The sequence below is a fragment of the Amblyomma maculatum genome, chromosome 4, assembly GCF_055883805.1.
Source record: "Amblyomma maculatum isolate TAMU_Amacu chromosome 4, ASM5588380v1, whole genome shotgun sequence".
NCBI lineage: Eukaryota > Metazoa > Arthropoda > Arachnida > Ixodida > Ixodidae > Amblyomma > Amblyomma maculatum.
Genome location: NC_139347.1, coordinates 63,069,852 through 63,087,459, shown reverse-complemented (window position 1 = coordinate 63,087,459; position 17,608 = coordinate 63,069,852). Strand labels below are relative to the sequence as shown.

The following is a 17,608-nucleotide window of genomic DNA, read 5'->3' as shown; positions in this document are numbered from 1 at the left end:
AGCACACGGGCGCCTCTTCGTTTCGCCTTTATCGAAACGCAGCCGCCGCGGTCGGGATCGAACCCAGGTACTCCGACACAGTAGTCGGCCGTCTTAACACTGAACCACCACGACGGGGCTCGCCTTCTTCCCCCCCTCTCTATCTATTTCTGCTTCATTACCACTACTGCGTATCGAAGGGCTTGCACGGTTCATGATTATGAAGCTCACACGGTTCTGACTATAGTGAACCAGAATCACTTGTTCTGACCGGTTCTGACTTTGGCAAAGTATGCGCATACAAAGTTCCCGCGCGACTAAAATCGAAACTGTAGCACGCCGCCAGCGGCGCATGCGCAAAGCTTTCAACACAATGGCTGCCATTACCAGGTTTTTGCGCACCAGCTATTAACGTACGTCGCTCGTTATGTATGGATTTTGATTTCAATTGCAGATATGTCACACAACCAAACGTAATTACTAATATAAAAAGCTGAAGGCATTACTCATTGCAGTACTGATCACCCTCGGCAGTTCCGGAAATACAATGCGCGGCATAACATTGGGTTACTAAGTTCGATGCAATAATTTTGTGATAAAATGTACGTAAATATTTACGCAAACGTCACAGACTATCCTGCAGAAGCTTCCGCGTCTGCACAGCAACAGCAAGAAGGTAAGTGCCAGTCACTTAAAGCGCAAACGTACCGGCAGCACACAAACGCAACATCAATAGGGCGCCATATTGCTTTTGGTGCCTGCCTTGAGTAAAAATGTGGTTGTGTTAGCGCAGGTTATTCAATATTTCAATTTTTCTCAATACTTACGGCCTTTCTAAAGAGGTTTCAAATATGATTTTTATCCGACTAATCGTGGGAAGTGTGCATGTACAATAAAGAAGGTTTTGAGTGCACAAAATATTTTTGGGTGGTCCCATGTCTTCACCTGTGGTGCTTTTCACATTTTATTGTGGTATACCTTGAGCTGCGGGTTTTTTGTCGGCGGTGCGCGCTTTTGTTGACGTTTCATTACGACGTGCTGGGCCAGACTGGCTGGGTTTGACGTTATGTCAGCTTCGACCTCATTGCTAGAAGTCTTCAACTGTGTCGTGACCATTCAGATCGCTTTTTGGCTCGTCTGTCGCGTTCGATGGAAGTGTGTTCGAGTTCTAGTCTAATAAAGAAGGTGAAATAATTGTCCACCATCCGAGTTCAACGTTTTTTTGGCTGTCCTTCGGCTTCACAACCGCTGAAATGAAACGCAGTGTGCATTGTACTCTGCACGAACCAATGTTTTTGACGTATGAGAGCATCGGTCGTTCACAGTAGTTTAACGTTAAAGTACATCGTATGTGTGACGGTGTTATGAGTAATGAACAGGCATGCCGTGCGCACGCTTCAGGCATTTCGTTAGCGTTCGCAGTGGCTGTGGCCAATTCCTCGCGACGCGTACAGAGAAGTGTGTTCGTTACATCACTGTGTAGAATATGTCCGCTTCACTGCCACTTCCCTGCAAGTGGAAGTTTCTTGGTGTGCTCATATCATCCACTTGTTAAGGTTACTGTGGATAACTGCACATAATTAAAAAGTGCATTGCGTGATTAAGTTAACCAGTGCTGCAGATCAAATGTATGCGATAGTGAATCGAGAAAGAACAGTGGCACAAGAACGCATGTCAAACTCGTCTGCTATGGCTTACGCTGAGGCACATTTGTTTTATACTTGGCCCTGCTTTGGGCAATCTTCCTTTGCCTTGAGTTGAGCCAAATTAAACTCTCAGGGATAACTCCGGCAGCCTCATCCACTGTGTGGAGCGTTGTTTTTAAACTATGATTCTTGTATAAGTAAATGAAATATTTTAAATTGACTATCGCTAAAAAAGCACTTTCAAAAGCATGCAGCTTTGAAAGGTTTGTTTTTGTGGGGCATGCCATTATTGTACCTAAAATATTGACCTTTTCAAAAAGTGGTCAAAGGACACTGCAATATTGAAGATTGGGCTGTGCTAGTAGCACATGAAAATGCCATGTATTATCTTCCCCGTGCCCATTTCGCAACCTAGTCAAGTTTCTGTGAGGTACGTGAATAGGTCTATACTTTTAGTGGTAACGGGAGGTGAGCTCATGGGTCACTCCTGATCGACTCGTGAGATCAAAATTAACAGTTTGTTCACTGAGAAGGTTGACTAATAGAAATATATGCCATTTGTCGCTGTGCAATGTCAGTAAACGTAAAAGAACCCCAGGTGGTCGAAATTTGTGGAGCCCTCCACTACGGCGTCTCTCATAGCCTAAGTCGCTTTGGGACGTTAAACCCCACAAACCAAACCAAACAATAATGCAATTGAGATGGGCCCATACACTACAAGCGAGAGGCTGGATACCTATGTGGATAGGGGTGAGCTACAGAGCAGCTAATGTTTTCTTTTCGTTTTTAAGGAGGACGCAGAGTTGGGTAGTTTATTTTTTCAAATTAATTTGCAAAAACTGCTGTTGCCACATGAGCCTTGCTGGTTCAGTGAAGGCCTTTTTTTACCTCTTAATTGATATCCATGTGCAAAAAGTGGTTGTCATGTCAATAATGCAGAGGTAAGTAGGACCCAGGAAACAAGTTGAATTGTAATTCAGCGCTTTTATTTTTTTGAAAGCACATGAATAAAATCGTTACCCACTTCTACCCAGCATGGAAGGGGTACCCACCGATGAAAGGTTCCTGGTTTTAAACATAGCAAAGGCGAGGAAATGGAAGGAGTACTAACACATTTATCTTGCAATATAGTGATCTGCACGGCTTCTATGATTTCACGAGTTAGCTTATTTCTGCTTTTTGCAACGGCTGAGCATTTATCCAGAAAAGACACGCACCTGCAATTCTTGCATTGAAAAGCCAGATTACTACCAGTATAAGTCTCCATGTTCTTTTTGGGCTCTGGAGCCTTTCGTTTAGGCATCTACCAGATTTTCCGACATACTGCTTGCCACACAAAAACAGGATGTTATAAACAATGTCCTCAATGCATTTTACAAATCATTTGTGGTGGTGGATGGTACATTGCTGCTTTTGGGACATTGTTCAGCGGGCAGGGTGTTTCTGCGTAATACACATAATTTTTCTGGAGCTAAAAAAAAAAAAAAAAAGATATCTGAACATTTGCCTTTTTTAATTTTCCTGAGATTATGCGAAAAGCTGGGTGAGCCGATAACATTTCATTGTGGATAGTATGTTGTGGGGTGCTCTTCCTTTGCCCTTCAATCACTTGTTGTCACGCTGTACCATTCACAAGGATTAATATTATATCATCCACAAATCCTTGTTGTGCTCTTTGTAGCTGAGGTGAACTACCAACTATGTTTTATATTGCTAATAGTTGGCATGCTACACAGGGGCAAAGTGCCTTCTTGAGAATTTGAGAACAAGTCAGGTATTAGTTCTTATATGCTTCGTAGCTTTGTTGCAAAATGCTCTGTTCTGCAGTGGCTTTAGTTTTATTTATTTCCTAAATACTCCTCAGTTTTCTTTTTTTCAGCATGCACCACCAACTTGTCCACCTGAACTTCCTTTTACATCTTTCAGAGTGCAATGTCTGTGGCGAGGGGCATGCAACGGCAGCTTGCCCCCTCTTGGGGCTGGCCCAAAAGGTGGACGACAAGTCAGTGCCATCACGGGCACGCCTGTCCCTTCCACCCACACTTTCCTTGGTTGAGAACGAGTGTGGCCCCCATGTTACAGCACGTGAAGACATTCCAGTGGGGACCCAGTTCGGACCTGTGGAGGCCCCTCGCTACCGGGCGTTCAAAGGCACACCACGTTTCAAACTTAAGGTGCAAAAACTTTCAGAGCAGCATTTTGCCGCAGCAGTTATAACTGAGAGACAGTAAATGCACGTCATGTAATTTTTGGTCATTTAAAGGGACCCTAGGATTAAATGAAGTGGGCCTGTATAAATATAAGTTTTCTTTTTCTATGGAAAAGAAAATCTAGAAATTAATTTTGAGCCGAGTTGTTGAAGTAACTTTTATTTATCACTGCCACAAATGCAGTTTTATCACAGAAGGAAGATGGAAACAGCAACTAGACATGGAAAATTATATGAAGTGAACTCGTGGTACTCGATATACTCACCAATATTGCCAATTTGAACAGTCTTTATGGGGGAAAATATTAAACTTAAGGTTTTATCAACCAACTCCCCATATCCAGACTCTCGGTCCAGCATGTTTTTCTTGCCATTGACCAAATGAGATTCTGATCCAGCTTTAGTAGAGTTTCTTAGCAGTAAAAGTGTCTGTATATATCAAACTACTTAGTAGTCAGGGTTGCAAATTTTCAAACTTATAAATTTTACGGGGGATAAAAGTTTGGTAAGGTTGTTCGTTAAGGTTGCCCTTCTAACCTGCCACTGTGTACCAAGCTTATTACACGACAAAAGTAGCAAAAGCTGGAGGTATGCTTATAGCCTTTGTGATGTTGTTAAACATGGGAGTGTCATCATACTGTGCCACTTGATGTCATTTTCTTGTATTGTAATCAACTGCAATTTCATCAGGAATACAACTGCCCACTGCAGTGCTGGCATAATGGCATTGGAGAATGTGAAGGAGTGGTATATATTGCTCCGTATGTTTTTGAAATATTTGACCTGTCTAATTCAATCATGTCATTTATAAGATTTAGTGTACAAGCAATGTGAGAAGAAATGCTTAGCTTTTATTCAGGAACAAGTTTTGTTTTTACTAACAAGCAAATTTTTTATTGTGTAGTAAACCTGAAAAAAAGCATTAAGGCTATCATTATTCCAGAGGGCAACTGTCTGAAAAAAAAAAAAAAATTAAGACTGCCGTGATGGAATAAAAAAAAAAAAAGACTAGCTTGTTTGTTATTTATAGGTAAGGAATAATCTGGTTGATTTCTGTTTTGCCTCTGTGTTTTGATCACAAGTTTTAAAGTGGACAGTATTTACCCATAATGTAAATTCATATCTTTTTCTAAAAAACAAACTGGAAAATTAGAGGTGTTTTCATAATACGCAGTGTAACATATTGGGAAAAATTTATATGGTATAGACCATTAAAAAGGTTGTTAGAAATGGATCATTTTTGAGCATTAGCTCAACTGCAATTCATTTAAGAGTATTGTGTTGTTCCTTAATCTTGTACCTCATGCGTTCCACAGATGGCGCCACATATACTCGTGCGCCGCATGCTGTTTCATCTCGCGCTGTGCAACAAACATCATAGAGTTTCATAGTCTTACCTAAAGGGAAGCTGGAGGCGCTGCACTTCTGGCACCATGGGCACGCTAAGAATCATGGGCTGGTGTGCTACTTGGTGCGGGAAATTCGCATTTTTTTGGAACACAGATTAGCGTTACTGAGTTGTTTCCTCTTCATAATCATCATCATCTCAAGGCGCTAAGGTAGAGCGGAATAGCCATAGCAGTGAAGGCGCAAAAGCAGACGATGACAATAAATGGTTTCTGTTTTCCGAAAAGCCACTAAAAACTTGCTAAAATGATTGAGTAACCATCTATATCTTCACAACATTTTTTTCTTTTTAAAGAAAAATTACACGTGAAATATTGATCTCCATGCTGCTCAATACTTAGCCAATGGGAGAGAGAGCTATCACTTATTTTGGACAAGTTTTACATTTGCATGCTCTTTCGCTCGTGTTTTGGGACATTTGCTGTTGTAGAACAACATTTATCTTTGCGTTATTTTTGGCCAAAAGTGGTAGTTCTGCACCCGGTAGCTATCCGCCCCTTACTGCTTTGGGCACTGATAGTGGCTGAACTGGTTGTCAGGAACTCCATGCAAACTCCCATAGATGGTGGCACAGCTTTCTAGGTAAGAGTAAGAAACGCTATGACAAACATTGTTGTCTTCATCTTACGCTGTGTGGGAAACATTGTGTCCAAGCACGAGAGCACTATGCTCTTGCTGCAGCCTATCACACCTCGTGCAAAACAGCAACACACTCTCGCGCTGTACAGTAAACATTGCCGTTTTCATTAAGTTCTAATTGCAAAACACTCTTGCACTGTTCATTCAGTGTCGTTTGTCGTTGTTGTTGCTGTGCCGCTCCTTCATTTAACCTGGGTAAATACACCATACACATATGCCATCTCGCTAGAGACCGAGGCCACAGCCTTGCCGGGCAGGCTGCCGAGACCATCAAACAATGAGAAGACAGGCCAGCCCATTGCCGAGAAGCTTACCAAGCGCAGAAGCGAGCTAAGATTGAAGCGTTTGCAGTAACTGCTGCTGTGGCTGATGGATAATGCTCGTGAAACTTGATTCGAGAATAGTTGAGCCTGCACAATTTTTTTCATTACGGTTCACCGCGCTGACACAAAGAACGACAATAAACACAACACCACGGAGCACTCTGTGGTGTTGTGTTTATTGCCGTTCTTTGTGCTAGCGTGGTGAACCACTATGAATAACTAACAGGCCCAATTCTCGCCATTTTAGCAATTTTTTTCATTTGTTATTCCAACAAACCGAATGCTAGAATAGCACAAATAACGAAAGAGGTAAATTTACAACTATCTTTACTTTTTACTTTTAAATTTTTTTTAAGCTGTGTATTTTGACAGCCAAAAAGTGGCTACGTTCATTGTATAAGAAACCTTGCAAAATATTTTGTCATAGAAAGTTCTTCAATTAACTCATAGTCACACAATCTTTCTTTCTGTGCTGTACCAGTGTCCAATACTGAGGCTGCAATTTACAGTACTTCTACGGGATGCGAGGCAGACCTTTTCATGGAGATTTCGCATGCAGGTGTTTCCAACCAAGGGTCGTGCCACTTGTCTCGACACCTCGGATGAGTACCAGTGCAACTGGATGTGCTTTGTGGAGCCAGCACCAGAGCCTTCTATGCAGAACCTCATTGCCTACCAGCTTGGTCAAGATATCTACTTCAGTGTGCAGAAGCTAGTCAGCTGCGGTGATATATTGTATGTCGGTTACGCACCACCTTACGGACGTAAAATGGGTAGGTAACATGATATCCCGTTTTATTTCAGAAAATAGGCTAGTATAGTCTCTGCTTGCTTAATGTGGCTCCATTCATTCAGTCTTTTAAGGGGGCAGAGAAGTGTGTATAAACAGTGCCAGACAAAAAAATAGATGCATAACTTGCTCCTGAGCTATGCTTGGTATGTACAGTACAGTCCACTATTAAAGGGAACGTGGAGATCATGTTTTCTAAACACTTTGCAAAGTGCTGCCACCGATAACAAGCAAAAATGGGCAGTACCATGGGCATGCTCGAAAAGAGCAGCTAGCTCTGCTTACTGCTTATGCACCTTGAGCGATAGTTCATCCCCTACTCTCTTGGGAGTGCTTTGCGAAGCATGGTGGTCATTCTCATGTTCCTTTTAACAGTGGACTGTTCTGTACATAAAACTGAGAGTGTGGCGCCTTAAAGGTAAAGTTAATTTTGCTTGAATGCCTGCCCTATGCTTCCTTTGGGAACATAGAAACTGGATAATGCGTAACAAATACATCAGCATCAGCCTTAGTAGCCTTGAAAAAATTCGGAATATGCTTGTAGCATTTTAGTATTCTTTATTCGTGGGATTTTGGGCTTATGACTACAGTTACAGCATTTGAATGGGAAAGGTTATACAACAGCTCTTGAGAGAACAGAGTCATGGTTGCATTGGCAGTAATTTTGTATGACGTTACTAAAATATACCTAAGAATTGTAGTGGCTAAAGCTCAGAGATCTTTATCAGGAAGTTTGACTTTGGCCACTTCATTTAAATGCGGTTTAAAAAGAAACACCCTGTGCATTGGTCTGAAGTGCATAGTAAAATAGTACAAGCTGTTGCAAATAATTTTCTTTTCCTGCAGTATCTCACAGCCATCTACAGCTGCTTTTAAGCCAAGTTCTTATATCAGTGGGCAACCACATGCAAAAAATAGCTGGTGGTTTAACATTGGTTAACTCTGGAGGAAAGCGAAAGCTTCATGTACATGGCTACGCTCATTGCCAAGCTTGGATTAAACACATTGTGCGTTCCTCCAAACGTAAAGCCATTTGTCATCGGTCTCTTCAGCATGCCGCCTTTTCAGAGCCTCATTCCGAAGTGCCTTCGTGTTCCGACATTCTACTGTAACATGGTGTTCGTCCTCCATCTTGTGCAGTCTTGTAACCTAGGCAAGAGCCTGGGGGTTCCTATTTATACATGTATTGCCCCTCTAGTGCCCTCTACTTCCACGTCACACTGATAGTCACCTGAACTTGACCTTGACTGTGGTCACAGGCCACTTGATGGCCTACATGACTATGTCCCAAAGTCACATGGCAAAGTGCACCAGGTCACGTGACCTTGACAGTGGTCATGGGCCACTTGGTCTACGTGACTATGTTCCAGTTACATGGCGACCATCAGGCTTAGCACAGAAGTTAGACCTCTAAATCTCGTGACCTTGACCTTGACAGAGGTCACGGCCACTTGGTGGCCTACGTCACTGCCCCAAAGTAACATGGCGACAACCAGGCTTAACACAGAAGTTTGACCTCTAAATATTCCTCCTGCCGGCAGGTCATGTGACCTTGACCTTGAGTTTGACAGTGGTCATGACCACTTGGTGGCCTACGTGACTATGTCCAAAGTCACATGGCGAACATCAGGTCACGGGCTTGACCTTGACATAGACAGAGGTCACGGGCCACTTAATGGCCTACGTGACTATACCCCAAAGTCATATGGCGACCACCAGGCTTAACACAGAAGTTCGACCTCTAAATTTCCCTCAAGGTGAAAAGTGTGCATACCCAACAGCTCGATCTACCTACCATAGTGATGCTTTCACTTCAAAATTGTTCCTTATCTACGTCAGCTGTGTGTCCCTTCTTTATAGCAGCATCTTCTTTAGCAACATAGGATTGGTGTGCTTAATTATTACTGCTGCTGCCAGTTGCAATTTCTGACATTTTTTTCTGCATCACTTCGGCTGCAGTGTTTTCTGTTCAGTGCTTAGAATTAAGCTTACAGTATGCTCAGAGGTCGCTGAAGATTATTGCATGTTTATTTTCTTGTACTGGACTAATAAGACAAAGCAGGCTGTTTGACAGCCTTTACAGCTTTCAGGACTTTAAACAGCTTGCCTGTTGATGCCTTGTTTTTATTGGTTCAATTTCTCAATGATAAAACTCAGACATTGCCAAAGCACTTTGACTTCATCGTCAGCCTGAATACACCCAAAGTAAGACAAAGGTGTCTTTTATATCTCTTCGATTGACCCGGCTTTGACTTACTGACTGTATTTATATTATGACAGTTTTCAAAACCTTTACAACATGAACTGGAGGGCTAGTTTGTCCCCTTCTCTCGTCTAGGCTTCATGTCGTTGCGCTGCACCACTTGAAGCTGAAAACCTGTTGAGGTGTTTGAGAAGTGGAACCGTTAATTTTAATTGGCCATCATAAGAGGATATTTCTGCATGCCTATGAGTGTATTCGATACAGCGCTCATATGCAAAAGCTTTAATACTGTACAAAATTTCTTTAAATATGCTGTATCGAGAATATGTATCGAAGCTGCTTCTCCAGCAAGCTTTTATCTAAACAGGAGTGCTGCCGCTTGGTCATTAAGCTTTTACTTCAAAATTCTGTTGCCCAGGTGTTCAGCTGTAGTCTATTTTTTGACGCTCTGGCATTAGAGCACCCATTGTATTACAGAAAGTGTCCACCATCGCATGTGAAGCTCCCACCACCAGGGCATCCTGTTGGGCCAAGTGGACGCATCTCCCACCTATGAGCGTCAACTAATGCTAATGCATGCACTAACGCTAATGCATGCACTATCGCATGAATTATATGGATCACTTTTAACCCTTTCTGTGAAGAAAAAGAAAATGTAGGGGTACCAACTGTCAGTATTGGTCCACAATAAAGAAGTTCTATGTTGAGGGCTGGTTTGGTATCGGTATGCCCCTTCCCTTTTTAAACCCACCTCCTCCTGACTAATTACATTTGCTTTCAAACTGGTGAAATTTTGTTGTTTGAACCTTTGCATGCCTTTTCTGTTTTTGTGCAATCTTGGTGAAAACAGAAAAATAATTGGTTTGTTTAATTAGCTGTTCGTGTTTGCCGTGGCCACGTGTGGATGTGTTGGCCGTGACGTCAAGTTGATCTGTTGCAGATCTTTTATCTTTTTAACTCTGTGGGCATTTGATCAGAAAGCCATTATTTCACACCTTTTAGCTCTGTAACTGTGAGGAAGTTTGATTGGAAGATCATTTTACATGCATCGCTGTTCATGTGTGCAGCTATATATACTTCTTATTTTTTCCTGTATACTGTAGCTGGACCTGTAGAAGAACCATCTGTGGCTCCTGCTCCGGTGGCACCTGCACAGCTGGGTAGCCCACCGGCAAAACGAAAAAGGGGTCGCCCGCCGAGAAATGCATCACTGACTCGCCCTCCCACAAGAGTCACCATCATTCAGGTGTGTATTTAGCAGCTCTGCACTTGCTACAGTAGCAGTAGTGAGTCATCGTGTTTTTGGCGGTACCTATTTGGAAATGGAAATTTAAAAATGCCCTGATGCACCTGTCACTGATGTTGCTGTATTTTGTTTTCTTTCTTTGTTGGTTAGGCTCTCGCTTTCTCTTCTTGGCATTAACAATGCACGGAAAGATGCGGGACAGAGAAAGTACAACACCCGCAATGCCCCTGACAGTTAATAGTTAATCTCACACTAACATGCGGCTGCTGTCTTGAACATTTTGGCAACATTTTCACTAGCACGCCCTTATATCTCTTTCATGTGAGAAAACTGGTCAGCGGTGGTATTCTAGTTTCAGCAGTGCAAAAAACAATAAAATTAGCTCTCTGGCAGCACGCTCTTGGTTTCCTTAGTGTGGTTTTCTAATTTTTATGCCAGCTTTTTTGGATCATGCTCTTTGAGGACAGCTTGGTCCAGGTGCCACTATTTCTGGCTGGCTGCCTTTTGCCCACTGTGTTCTCATTTGGGCAAACCGCCACTTACAGGGAGATCTGGGACAGCCTACCGCAAGTGCTGACTCGCCCGCAGATGACACCGTCGGTGTAGTGGCAGCCTCGGGTGTGGTTTCTCATGACCGTCAGCAGTGGACATGCTCTCAGTGTGGACGCCTCTACAGGGACAGTGTGCAGTTTGCACGGCACCTTCAAGACCATTACCGACCTGCATATCTGCGCGAACTGATGGGAAGGCAGCGCGAGGGCAGTCGTACCGGCGCTGCACGCGGTCGCAGCAGGCCAAGGTCACAACCATTGGCCCTCGAACCACATCAGCCTTCGACTACAGCAGGTTCTGAAAGTGCTCAAGACACCATGCAGCAGCGTGAGTGTGGTGTGCTGTAGGCCACCTGTCTTCCTTGCTGTCAAAGGGAAAGAAAGGGGATGCTAGTATGCAGTGGCGTTTCCACTTTATTTTATGTCGTGGCTAATGAAATGGTATTATAGTAATGATGCTTTACTTGCACTATTTTAGATGCGTAGTTGTTTTACATTAGAGCAGTAATTAGTATTAGGTAGTAAGTACTAGTAACAGTTTAAGCAGTGAAATAAAAATGGTAAAAATAGTAGTGGAATGTAAGTGGTAAATATGTTAGGTAGTAAAATAATAAAAAATATTGTGAGCCACCACTCTAACAAATGTGTTTATTCCAGCCCGTATCTGGAACTCTGTGCGTGATCTTCCGAACACTGGTGAATGATGACAATGATGCGTATGTACAGGTGAATGTTCAGGCACCACGCTCACACAAATGCCCCCAGCAAGGAAGCGGCCACCCTGGTTGCTGTTCAGATGGAAGCGGGTCGGCGCGCATACGGCTTTATGCACGAAATGTGAACAATTTCTCCTGAGCACCGGTGCTGATTGTCGACGGTATGCAACAGGACAACGCGGTAGTTCACGGAAGATGTTTGCTGGAGCATGGAGTAAGGACAGATGTAGCAGTGGAGAAACTTCTCGCACAATCCAGGAGTGCATACTGGCATCCAGAGTAGAACTTCATCACCAGGTGAAAAGGAGACAATGCGGTGGTGCCGGTCATAGTGATGCTTCCGCTCTTGCTGGGCTGCTTCAGTGTTGCGGCGAGCAATTTGTCGGCAATGGGCCATACGTGTAGCAAACTGGTCGCCCAACGATGCGTGGGGAGGCAGGAGCAGAGAAGAAGGTGGTGTCGAATAGTGTTGTGGGTTGACGGCCATAAACTAATAAGAATGGGCTGTAGCCAGTGGTGTGTTGAATAGCAGAATTGTAGGCATAGGTAACAAAAGGCAAAACGGTGTCCCAGTTCTTATCATGTCATGGAAATCATGTCGGACAAGGTGCGGTGAAAGCGCTCAATGAGGCCATTGGTCCGAGGATGATAGCTGGAAGACGTCTTGTGGATGGTGTTGGCAGTGTGGAGAACTTCCTCCAGGATTTGGGAATGAAACATCTCCCCACGGTCGCTAATTAGAATACGGGGAGCACTATAGTGCAAGATGATCGCTCGCAGGAAAAACTCGGCAACTTCAGAAGCAGCATCGGAGCGAAGAGGGGCTGTTTCAGCATACCGCGTCATATGGTCAATGGCAGTGACAACCCAATGGTGACCGGCGGGTGTGAGAGGTAGGGGGCCGAACAAGTCAATGGCAACTGAATTGAAAGGCACGGATAGGCAAGGAAGAGGTTGCAAGAGGGTCAGCAGGAAGAGATGTTGATTGCTTACGATACTGGCAAGATGCACAGGATAATATGTATTTGGCGACGCTGGTAGAAAGCCTGGGCCAAAAGTAGCAGCTTTTTATATGGTCGTACGTCTTGTGGGGGCCTAAATGACTGGCCGTGGCATCGTCGTGATAAGCCTCCAACACTCGATGATGGAGAGAGCGAGGGACAACAGGAACCCATTGGTTACCAGTCGGGTGGTAAACAGAGAAGTAGAGCGTTTCGTGTTGAATTCGGAAAAGGTGGAGCTGATGACACAAGCGACTGTTGAGGGCCGGTGATTGACCACGCGGGCGAGCGATGGTTATGCTGCAGTAAGGATCAGCCTGCTGCAAGGCTGGGAAGTCAGTGCTGATGTGCAGCAGAGACACATCAATGGCTGCAACATCTAGATCATCAGAAGGTTGACGTGAGGGGAAGAGTATAGAGGTCGCATGGGAGTTGGTTGTAGTAGAAGGCAGCGAGCAACGAGAGAGGGCATCAGCATCGAAGTATTTTCTGCCGGATTTGTAGGTGATGGTGAAGTTATACTTTTGTAGACGTAGCACCCAGCGGCCCAGCTGACCTGATAAGTTCTTTAACGATGACAGCCAATAGAGTGCATTATGGTCGGCGATGATTCTGAAGTGGTGGTCATACAAATAGGGTCGAAATTTTTGGACAGATCAAACAGCGGCAAGGCATTCTTGCTCTGTAATGCTGCAGTTACGTTCTGCTGCTGTGAGAGAATGGCTAGCGTATGCCACAACCTGCTCTTCAGACGTAGTGTTGCATTGCATTGCAGAAGAACGGCACCGATACCTTGTCCACTGATGTCAGTATAAAGACTGATGGGAGCTGTCTCATCAAAATGTTAAACACAGGAGCTGAAGTGAGTGCTTGCTTGAGGGATTGGAAGGCCTGTTCACACTCATTAGACCATAAGAAAAGTGTGTCAGACTTCATGAGGTTGTGTAAATAGGCTGCGATAGAAGCAAAGTGTCGGATAAAACGTTAGAAGTATGACGCCAAACAAAGGAAGCTGCGGAGTTCTTTCTGGCGTATCTGGAACTCTGCGCATGATCTTCTGAATACCGTTGAATGATGACAATAATGCGTATGTACAGGTGAAAGAGGTGAAAGTTGGGGCGCCGTGCTCACAGTGTTAACTTTTTGTCGCAATGCTTGTGGAGTCGTGGAGATAAAAGAAAGGAAGATCATCAGTCTGCAAAGGATACTCCTCAGAAGGTTGTCATTGACAGGCACCTGTTTTCAGCCTCAGACAAAATTTGACTGGGGTGCATATGTGTAGAAAAAGTTATTGCTTCACTGTATCACTGCCGAGTTGTCTGATATTCATTCCAAAGGAGCGATGGATGTCCCCTTATGCTTCCAGCCTTTTCAGTTTTTGGTTCACCATACCATGTATTTTTCTGGGCAGCTGTGTCCAGTAAAATTTTGTTCAGGACTCTGTGCAACACAAGGCATGAAGAGTGCATTGCTCAGAGCAGTTTATCCTGGTAGTAATAGCATGATTTTCTTGCCGTTAAGTTTACTTTGCAAAATGAGGCCGTTCTGAGAAGTGATGAAGGGCAAAAAATTAATTCGTAATGAAAGCCGTGTGGAAAATGCTGCTAGTGTTTAATACTTTGTGTAGTTTTCTGTGCTTTGCATTGTTAATTATAGCCCCACATTCGGTGCAATTTGAGACAAATTGAAACATAATCATGCATGCTTAAGAAAAAGTTGTTTAATTATGCATTACATCTATCGATCTATAGCACGATAAATAAAAACAATAATAGCTGTAGACAGTCTAAAAAATGCCTTGTCAGCAAAAATATTCTCTTCGTGTTTAACATGCTCGAAAAAATCCTCTTCATTGATGAGGACTGCATGCTCTTATGGGAAATATGGCAAATGTACTTCAGCTTGTTATTGTTGTTATTATTGCTAAATTGAGGATCAAGCACAACGGTGCACAAGAATCACAAAAGCCATGTCTGTCACAGCATCCATGTTATTAGGCTGCATATGTGTTACCTGCTTAAAGGAAAAACCATAAAATCTGGATGCACCAAACTCGAAAGGGATTGCAAAATAGTTTGGTACTGTATAATGTATGGCAGATAAGCTTTTGTGCAACCAGGAAGCGAAAACATTTTGCACCCATGTGCAGTGAAGGGATGCCTGCTGTCATGGGGGTCGTGCAGCACTCATTGGCACTGGCTAGGTCTAATTTTTCTTGCATTGACACTGTTATAGATGACGGTTTTAAGATAGCCACTGCCTCTCATTAGCTCTCTTGATGAGGAGTTAGGAACGCTACACCTAATCTCCCCGGGGACATTCATATGGCTATGCTATCATGTCAAACCCTTACAGGTGGGGCTTAAGTATCCTCTATAATTTTTTTTATTTGGCTAATAGATGGCGAAGCAGTTACTGAAAAACAATTTTAGATGAACGAGAGTAGAAAACTGGGCAAGCTGATAAGTATTCATCTTGTTGTGGCACCACAGGGACGAGGACAGATACGGAGAAAGACAGACCAAGTGCTCACTATCAACTGTCAAAATTTATTGGGACATGTAATATATATGAAAAAACCCATAAGAATACACAAAGAAACAAAAGGCAACACATGCGCACTCCGGTCCATGGGTTACAAGGCTCATATCAAAACCGACCTGGTGTCAAACCGTATCACTGTATCAAATGTTTGAGATAGTCAAATCCAGCATCAAGTAGCGCGCTTACATATTTGTCGGATGACTCTTTTATTTTAAAGGCCTCCACAATTTCTCGGGCTCTCTTGTTTTTATGTTTCCAGATAATGCGTGATTCATGGAACAGCGGTGTGAAATCATGACCCTTGACATGCTTGGAGAAGTGTGTCCCCGACCTGCCTTCGAGTGACCTGGCATGCTCACGTAGACGCACATTAATACAGCGCCCCGTCTGACCCGTATAGTGCAGGCCGCAGGAAAACGGAATAGTGTAAACCACCCCGCAGGCACACTCCACCCACGGATCAGAGTGCTTAACAATAACAATGTCCCAATAAATTTTGACAGTTGATAGTGAACACTTGGTCTGTCTTTCTCCATATCTGTCCTCGTCCCTGTGGTGCCACAACAAGATGAATTTTAGATGGTGGTACACTTACTGAAAGACCATTTCAGTGCAGAATTTATGAGCAAATATTAGGGGGTTAGTACCAGTAATTGCGGTGATATTTCTATCCAGAAAGAATTCACACAAGTATCTGTGCACACTAAATATATAGCCTTCATATGGATTTTCAGCATGCCTGCAGTGGCCCTACAATGTGGCATCAAGATCTTTATTGTACGTTACTTACTTTATTTTTTTTTTTTTGCCGGCCATTCAGAAATAAGTTCTGAGGAGGCCACAGGCGCGCAGTCAAGCCAGGATGGTGAAGCGTGCCTGCAGAGTAGCCAGGCTGAAGCCGCAGCCAGCAGTGAGCCCCAAACAAAGGTCGAGCCGGAAGATGGAGGCCGCCCGCAGCTGCTAATTCAGCTGCAAGACGGATCCATTCATGAGATATTGGTGAGACGCTAGAAGCAAGAAAAAAAGCATAATTGCGTTGCATGAAATGGACACATATACCTGGTATAACATTTAGTATCAAGTTGACCCACATCGCCATGTAGACCATGCATTCTTCAGAGCATTTTTTGTTTCTTGCTTTATACGTAGGAATTGTGTAATTGTATTTTTGCACTAACATTTAAGATTGCTCTAATTGGTTCAACATTTAGTAGACTGGAACAGCTTTACTCACAGGGATGAAGGCGAAGGCGATACGGACACAAGGTCACTGTGTTTTGCATTTAATGCTGTTCAACTTGGTACTATGCAAATTGCTAGATAGACCACACTTGCACCAGTTTGTCCGACACATGCTTTATCCTCTAATATAGGCTCAGCTTCAGTGTCGTTGGCTCTGAACCTTATAGTGTTTCCCTGAAGGAGCCCTTTTCAGTGTTTCTCTGTGTGTTTCTTCCAAGCGCTCTCTGTCCTTATGAATTCTGCAGCGTTGGTACTGCTTCAGTTTCTCTGGAATTGCTTTTATTGTACCACTGAAGATGAAAAGTGCTTTCTGTGCTGCAGATCAGAACTTTTATGAGATCGTGAGAAAAAAGGATTTATGAGAAGGAAAAAATTCTTCAGGTCATCCTTTTTTACAAGCACATTGCTTTTGTTCTGGTGTCGATGTTGACGCTTACCTCTCGTAAAAGCGTGTTTTTATGCACCTATAGTATGTGTAAGTGCTCCGGTTGTCGTTTTCCTCTGTACCTTTTATCTTCGTGTATGGAATCTAGTTATGAATCCCCCCTAACTTCCCTGATTACCTCCTGCCTGGTGCCATTTTGCAGTCCTATGAAGGCGACATTGGCTTACCGGGTGCCACAGCCATCGTGGGGGAGCAACAGCCAAGTGGAAGCATTCATCTAGTTGAAGATGGCTCTTCGTCTACCACCATGGAGCAAGCAACATCGATGACGCTGGCATCGCTCGACCAGCTCTCTCTGCAGCAATTTCCTCAGGAGGCTGTCGTGGCAGTTGCCACGGAGCCTGTGCTTCAGCACCTGCAGCGCCAGCAGCAGCCAAGGGGTGGTGCACGGCGCGGTCGAAAACCCAAGGCAAGTGGCGTGGTCCGCGACGTGGACATTGTGCCCGAACGGAGGTTTGAGGAAGTGGAGCGGCAGTCAGCCGGCAAGTACAACCTGAGAACGACACGCAAGGCACTCATTGTTGACGAGGTGAGACATTTCCTGAGGCAAAAGTTGGAATGAAGTGGCTAGTTACAATGGTCTGTTGCTGAAGTCTAGGTAAAATTAAGTTTGAGATGCGTTGTTGAGAAAAAAGCAGTAGTAGTTAGGTCACAGCCACACCGTGGT

General features: G+C 43.8%; 1 protein-coding gene across 2 annotated transcripts in view; it reads left to right on the top strand.

Moving 5' to 3' along the window:
- The first annotated feature begins 344 nt into the window (after positions 1 to 344).
- The window catches only part of LOC146191245 (uncharacterized), a 57,536-nt gene continuing 40,272 nt past the window's right edge, over positions 345 to 17,608 (top strand). For both annotated transcript variants that reach the window (XM_084601727.1, XM_084601726.1), the window contains exons 1-7: positions 345 to 655; positions 3,552 to 3,799; positions 6,763 to 6,976; positions 10,300 to 10,442; positions 10,988 to 11,321; positions 16,075 to 16,253; positions 17,084 to 17,470. In XM_084601727.1, the coding sequence (XP_084457853.1) occupies positions 580 to 655; positions 3,552 to 3,799; positions 6,763 to 6,976; positions 10,300 to 10,442; positions 10,988 to 11,321; positions 16,075 to 16,253; positions 17,084 to 17,470 (1,581 nt within the window). In that variant the 5' untranslated portion in view covers positions 345 to 579. The remainder of the gene's footprint in view (positions 656 to 3,551; positions 3,800 to 6,762; positions 6,977 to 10,299; positions 10,443 to 10,987; positions 11,322 to 16,074; positions 16,254 to 17,083; positions 17,471 to 17,608) is intronic.